Source organism: Pantherophis guttatus, chromosome 2, assembly GCF_059756535.1.
Source record: "Pantherophis guttatus breed Tessera chromosome 2, ASM5975653v1, whole genome shotgun sequence".
NCBI classification, from domain to species: domain Eukaryota; kingdom Metazoa; phylum Chordata; class Lepidosauria; order Squamata; family Colubridae; genus Pantherophis; species Pantherophis guttatus.
In genome coordinates, this window is record NC_142064.1 from 158,928,763 (window position 1) to 158,936,443 (window position 7,681).

General features: G+C 41.5%; 1 protein-coding gene across 1 annotated transcript in view; it reads left to right on the forward strand.

Annotated features, from left to right (window-relative positions):
* The window catches only part of LRRC45 (leucine rich repeat containing 45), a 21,995-nt gene extending 14,803 nt beyond the window's left edge, over positions 1 to 7,192 (forward strand). Inside the window, exons 16-18 of the mRNA XM_034412911.3 lie at positions 500 to 673; positions 3,341 to 3,488; positions 5,741 to 7,192. Coding sequence (XP_034268802.2) covers positions 500 to 673; positions 3,341 to 3,488; positions 5,741 to 5,937 — 519 coding nt within the window. The 3' untranslated portion in view covers positions 5,938 to 7,192. The remainder of the gene's footprint in view (positions 1 to 499; positions 674 to 3,340; positions 3,489 to 5,740) is intronic.
* Positions 7,193 to 7,681: the final 489 nt, after the last annotated feature.

Below are 7,681 nucleotides of genomic sequence, written 5' to 3' on the forward strand. Positions count from 1 at the left end.
GATATTGTTAATGTCTATGTGTCTATTGATGGCTGATTTATCAGAGTGCTAAGCTTCTAGAAATTCCCTGGCATTTTTGGACTTGGCCTGGTCTAGGATGGTCACATTTTCCCAATTGAAACTATGGTTATATTTGTCTATATATTGTGAAATTAAAGAATTTTCATCATGTTTTCTGGCTGCCAGCTGGTGTTCATGGATGTGTTCTGCTAGTCTTTTGTCCTACATAGTGGTGGTTGCAGTTCTTATATTGCATGCTGTAGACGATTCCTGTTTTTTCTACTTGGGTTGCTGGGTCTTTTGGTTTGCTTAAGATGTTTTGAAGGCTTTTTTCTAAAAACAGGCAAATAGTTAACAGATTAAAACTTATAATGGAAATAAAATCAAATCTTATTAATAATATGTGTCCAATTCTTATAGATCAGTAATAGAAAACAGAAAAAAAGATGGTTACTTTCTCTCTCTCTCTCTCTCTTTCTCTCTCTCTGGCAATTAATAGCAACATCGCCTGGAGCAGATGGAGGAGAAACTGAGGCTGATGATGCAATCTCGTGATGAGGCTCAGAATCACTGCTTGCAGCAGAAGCAGACAGTGGCAGAAGCACAATCTAAGGAGGGCCAGTTGAGTCTGCAGGTGGAAGGACTCAAGAGGCGACTGGAAGACCTTCAGCGGGTGAGGGAGTTGAAAAAGTCCCACAGGAAGAAGCCTGATATCAGCATTCAACTGTAGGCTACAGTTCCTTGGGTACATACCTGGGAGTACAGGTAGTCCTTGATGACTGGTCACCTAGGCCAGTGATGGTTAACCTTTTTGGCACTGAGTGCCGAAAAGCTGGAGCACCAGAATCTGGAAGAGAACAGCTGGCTGGTGTGCATGCGCGCTGCAGCTAGCTGCTCTTCCAGGTTCTGTCGTGCACATACGTACCAGCCAGCTGGTCTTTGAAAAGCAGCTGGCGACAGTGCGTGTGCCCACATCATAGACCTAGGCCATTGTTTAAACTTCCAACCAACTTATCTGGAGGGTATAAAATATAGAATAACAGAGTTGGAAGGGACCTTGGAGGTCTTCAGGTCCAACCCCCTGCTTAGGCAGGAAACCCTAATACCATTTCAGACAAATGATTGTCCAATCTCTTTTTAAAACTTTCAGCGTTGGAGCATTCACAGCTTCTGGAGGCAAGTTGTTCCACTGATTAATTGTTCTCACTGTTAAAAAATTTCTTCTTAGTTCTAGGTTGCTTCTCTCCTTGAGTGAAGTACTTAAAACCCAGATTCAAAGTTCCAATGGTCAAGTCTCTTCCCCCACCCCCACCCCCCACACAGTCAGCTGATTGCACTTTGGGCCCATGTGGCAACCAGACTGCATTTACAGCTGTTTATAGCATCCTGCAGTTATGTGACTGTTTTATGATAGTTTTGCCAAAAACTAGGGATTTCTTCCAGTTTTTTGGCAAAACTGTGCCCATAGCAAATGATTGGTTTATTTAAAGTCTTCAGTGATTCGCTTAACGGCTGCTGCAAAAAAGGTTGCAAGGTCAGTTATGTGACCAACCCATATTACGACCATCGTGAGTTATGACCATGATGGGCAGACTCCGTTATGGTTGTAACTCAAGGACTATCCACAGGGTCTTCTTAATAGACACAGGGCATGGTTTAAAAAAAAAAGTCAGAGTTCAGATGCTCCTAGTTTCTAGATTCCACACTGTTATGCAAGGGATGGTAGACTGTTATAAAACATGTGGAGCAAGTAAATTGTCTGATTAACAAAGATCATATCTTGAGTATCGTATTTTTCGATCTATAAGATGCACCGGTGTATAAGACACACCAAGATTTCCAAGAGGTAAGCAAGAAAAAAAATGTTTTTGCCCTCCCCGGCCCCCAGGAGCACTCTACAGGCCTCCCAAAGCCTCTGCGTGCCCTGTTTATGTGAAAAATGGGCCCATTTTTTGCAAAAACAGCGTTTTTACCCTCCCCAGCCCACAGGAACACACTGCAAGCCTCCTAAAGCCTCTGCGCTCCCCGTTTATGTGAAAAACGGGATGTGCAGGGTGGCGCTTCAGGAGACCAAAAATGGCTGTATTCAGTGTATAAGATACACCAACATTTCCATCCTCTTTTGGGCGGGGGAAGTGCGTCTTATACTCTGAAAAATACGGTAGTTTCTTCTGCCTCCAGGAAAGTTCTCCTGTGTAAAATTTGGTGTTGCAGGTTGTAAACAATGGTTTATGACTTTAGTGTACTGTGAAGTCAATCAGTTGTGATTGACAGCACAAGCCAGAGTGGAAACAAATCCATTTTAGTATAATATATGACCCCCTAACAGTTGTGGGCTTTATTCTGTTCCTAGAAGTACCGTATCTGAGCTAAGAACTTCTTGTAATGTTCTGGTATTCAGATCGAAAGTGATAATGCTGTCTGGTGGTGGGTGCAGTTGCTCTTCCTCTTGCCAAAACCTTAAAGAAGATCACCTTTCCTGTTTCATACTCAAATATTCGCAATATCTCTAGCAGTTTTAGCATAACTTCATCATAAAAATTAAAGAATTCCCTTCTGGTGGGGGGACTTGACACATCCACATAGTTTTCATGGCAATGGTGAAGAGTGGCTTCCCATTGCTGCCTTCTCAAATGAGGGGTGGGGAATGGTATTCCTAGTCTACTCTACAAATTAGGGATTTCCTGACAGTATCCCATCCAAGTAACCAAGCAAGATCTGGACCTCCTTTGTTTTTGTTGTGGCCCATCAGCAGCCTGTGCAGCTGATTCCAACAGCGAGGAGTCAGAATTCCGACAGCAAGGAGTCGACTGAGGCAATTTGCAGGGAACAACTTAGTTCACTCTCCTTCGCGTCTTGATCTTAGTTCTTTTATCAGTTCCTGCAAATTGCTTCTGGGATTTCTGCCAATCCTAGTAGGATTATGATTATTTATTCTTTGGATTCTTGTAGGCTGTTAAAAAAGTTAATTAACAGCCTTTGTTTGAAAAAGACTGATTTAATTTAGTAAACTAAGGTTTGGACAGACTTTATGTGTGCTGCGTTCTTTGGGGTCCGTAGCTGGGGCAGAACAATTTTTCACAATTTACCCAAAACTGCTTAGGTGCTCTACCGGGTTAGACAGCCTCCCCTCATACCCAATTTTATTTGGGAACATACGTATTGCAAAAGCGGTAAAGGGAGCGTGAGACACAGGGACAAATACAGGGCTGTTGGGCCGATGGTGAAGGTGTGCTCCATGTGGCCACTGTGGTTCCTTTGTCTGTAGTACCAACATTTGAAACATAAGCCGCTGATTACTTTGCTGTCCCCCCCCCCCCATGTGTGCTATGGATGGCAGGAGCTGGGCAATAAGGAACATGAGAAAGTTTCCGAGGTCAATAAAGTGCGTGTGGAGCTGCAGGAGCAGATTGGTCATCTGGAGGCTGAGAGAACAGCACAAGAAGGACTGCGAGGGAAGATTGCGGCTCTTGAGCGCCAGCTGAAAGGTAACTAGAAACACCCTTTTTCTTCCACCAAAGTACCTGCAGCAATTTGTATGATGTGCCATAATATGGCACCCATAACAGTGGTGAAATTCAGCCGGTTCTATCCGGCTCGTGCAAACTGGTAGGGCCTACGGTGGGAGGCTCCGCCCACCCGCCAGGATGTCATTACGTCCTGTTTTTGACCCTCTGCGCATGCACAGACAAGGCACGTGCTCACATTCCCGAACCCGTAGTGAAGGTAAGTGCATTTCACCGCTGACCCATAATCAATACCTTACCTAACTGAAGCATAAGTGAGACCCCAGATCTGGAGCTAACATAGGGGAGAGCAGGGACACAGGAGGCAGATGGTGGGCCTCTTGGTTTTCTCAGCAATGTGGGCTACCTCTGACTTTTTCTCCAGTGGACGATTCCATCTATTTCTCACTGCCACCATGGCTGCTTCTGGCATTTCTGTCAGCTTGTTAATATACAGGCAGTCCTCAACTTACAATAGTTCATTTAGTGACTGTTCAACATTACAATAGCACTGAAAAAAGGGGCTTATGACCATTTTTCACACTTACGACCGTTGCCACATCCCCATGGTCACGTGATTTACATTTGGATGCTTGACAAGTGACTCACATTTATGACAGTTGCGATGTCCTGGAGTCATGTGATTCCCCTTTTGCAACCTTCTGACAAGCAAAGTCAATGGGGAAACTAGATTCACTTAACAACCGAGTTACTAATTTAAGAATTGCAGTGACTCGCTTAACAAATGTGGCAAGAAAAGTCATAAAATGGAGCAAACTCGCTTAACAAATTTCTCACTTAACATAAATTTTGGACTTAATTGTGGACATAAGTTGAGGACTACCTGTACTTTCAATATTCATGTATCTCTTGATGTTCCCTTTGAGTAGGGAGTACCGAAGGAACTCATTTCCCTAAAGGCAGGGTGAGACTTCCATTTCTCCATTTATCATCCCAATCTGACTGGAGGAAGAAAGCTGAATGTGGTAATAATGATCACTGCTAATATTAGTTAGTTTGGGTAATGAAATACTTGCAAGAAAACAACCAAGCTCAGAGAGAACACCTCAGTAATAATAAGCATTTGCCACAAAACACTCCAGGCTTAACAATTGTTGATAAGAAAGACAAAATGTCCAGATCATGGACATTGAATTCCTGGAAATAGCAGAAGAGAAACAATCAAAAGAGAAAGAAAGAGAAAATAACAATATACAAAAACACGCAAATAGAGTGGCTGTGATAAAAGAAAGCAGAAGCAGTACCAATGATAAAAGGGTCCCTTGGGTGTAATTCCAAAACATGTAGAGCACCATTTGAACATCATGGGCATTGACAAAATCACCATCAGTCAATTGCAAACGGCAGCTTTACTTGAAACAGCTTTCATCCTGTGACGATACCATTAATATTATTAAACAATATCTGCCTATCCCAGATCCTTGGGAAGGATTTGATAGATGAACAAAAATGCCATATTCAGTCTAAATATCTGGCTGACTGTATGGCCAACCATTGTAGTTCCTACAGGCCATCTTCACTTGTCGTACATGATTAAGTGTGCAATTCTAGGTAAAAGTCATGGGGGCTTTTTGGCTTGTCTGGTCCACAGATATGTCATGTCTCACTGTTTCCATTTCCTTGCATCCCATCTCTTTCCTTGCTGAAAGCCAGTTCAATTCTCTGGCTGGAGATGGTTCCCCGTTTGATTTCTTACTGTGGAATTAATTGATAATGTACTGGTGTAGGCTTTCACAGCTGGTATCTGCTGGGCAACCTCAGGATTCAGGGGCCGTGGTCTAAACAACATATTTTCTGACATTTTGCCAACAACTCTGCCATATTCAGACCACAGGCAACTAAGCAAGGATTGATTGGGCTGTGGTCTTTATAGCCACTGTCCAGACCACCTTGACTCTAAAGCTAGCACCCACTGTTGCTGGTGAACCAGTCATTAAACCTTGAATCCCAACACTACTCAATAATGCTGAAAATCTTTTCTGTTGCCAAGCTAATGGTATCTTAGGAAGAAACAGTTAATGTATCCCAGTTCGATTATTCTTTCATTCTAAATTTAGACAATGACATCATCTCTATGCTTCAATCATGTAAGAAATTATGTAACATCGTGTAGTTCTCTTGAGGCCATGTAAAATATATTCTGCTTTAAAGGATTTCATTATCCTGAGTCAAAAAGGCTAAATGCACTCATGTTTCATGTTTTCTTTTTCTAGTGTTGTCCAGTAACCACCGGGAGGCACTATTGGACAAAGACAGTGAAATCTCCAGCCTGCTTGAGAAATTACGGGTTCGGGAAGCAGAAATCTCCAGGATAAGGGAGGAAGAAGTTCAGAGGGCCAGTTTCCTTCAAAATGCCATCCTGACCTATGTGCAAGGTTCCCCACTTGGCTCTCTCAGCTCCAAGAAATAAAACTGAGTTCTGCAGTTGATAAATCCCATCTTCAAGGAAAGGAATTATAGGAGGATCATCGTGGCAGGCCAGGCTTTCTTATATTTCTTGAAGACCAAAGAATCTGCATGGCCAGTTACCTGGAACTAAGTGTGAAGCATCGCTGAAGGACGTGTGCCTGCTTTAGAAACCATCTTAATTTCTGTGCCAAAACCTTGTTCAACCACGGCAGCAAGAATAGTCTTCAAGATAAAGCCATCTATTCCCGTTTGCAGCCCACAGACAATGTATGTTCTCCCTCATTGATTTTGGCCTCGAATTTAGATCCAAAATGCACATCACTTTAGTGATAGGATTGTTCTTGGAAAAAATAATGCTTTGATGTGACCAACTCTTTTAAATGCATCAATCAACAAATAGTAAAAGGAACATTTAAGTCAGCCAAATCATGGAGATTTTTCCTATACTCATTTACTCTGCAAGAGCTACAGCATTTGAGATAATCTCAAAAGGACTAACGTTGGGTCTAGAGTCATTTGGGGCTGTCCTGACCCAGTAGAACACTGAATTTATTTTCCACGCCTGAGAATATCACTGTTTTGTCTAATTTTCTAAGGAACTCTTTTGCACTCACCCGTAGCCATTAATACGTGATTCCTCTGGACTTAAAGGTGAAGCAGATGGAGGATCCTAATAGGAGCGGGGTTTGATTTATCAACGAAGCCTTTTCAGTTTCAGTAAGGAGAAGCGACAGCTTCTCTCACTGATGACAACATTTGAAATGTGAGCCAGAGGCTAGAATAACTTCCAAATAATCCTGATATAGCTGTAGTTGTCTTGAGAACAAGATGACACACATGGAACAAAGAATGATTTTTGGTTTTTATTTTTGGTTTTATAACTAGTATGAAAATGAAACTTTGAAATTTTGCCTTTGTTGTAGGGACTGGCTTGCATTTATTTCCATATATATTATAAATATATAAACAGATATATTTATATGCAATTAAGCATGTAAGAATATATGTTCTTACGTGCTTAATTGCATATGAATATGTCTATATTGCTTTGATGGTACATTAAAATGGGTGGATGGGTTTTAAAATGGCAAATACAGTTCAGTGTAAGAAACTGAATACATATTAGAGCAAAACTTCTAAATTTCTAAATGTCATGGGAGGCTTAAATAAAGTGGTGATCTAATGTGCAACAAAAAAGAAATCTGTAATAGAAATTATTTAAAAAGGATTGAGAATAAAACTGCCAATGTAATTTACAGTGCCTGAACTACTGTGTCAGTTCTGCTTAGTTCTGCTTAGATTTGGAAAAGATGCAAGGAAGTTAACGTATTAGGCTAGTGTAAAACTTGTAGCTTTTTGGTTTACTTAAATCTTATTTCTTGTTTTAGTTTAGCAAAGGAAAGGAAAGAGAGAGAAAAAAAACTTTCCAACTTTCAGACCTTTCCAGCACAAAGATCAGCTATCAGGAATTGGGGGGGGGGGGGTTTTGCTATAGTGCCATACCAAAACTAGGAGGCTGTCATAGTGGAAGACGAGTTACTTTTGACACATACATCCTATGATATGTGTCATTAGTTCGTGAGTATGATTTAGTGATTATGCATTCAAAAATCATGAGGAACCCAGTCCTATTCCAAGTAGCTGCCCTTTTTCCATCTTTCAAACAGAAAACAACCATGGTGGAATGAGATGGGGACTTTCAAAACAACAGCACCAAGGAAATTCCTCGTTGGAATTTAGGGATT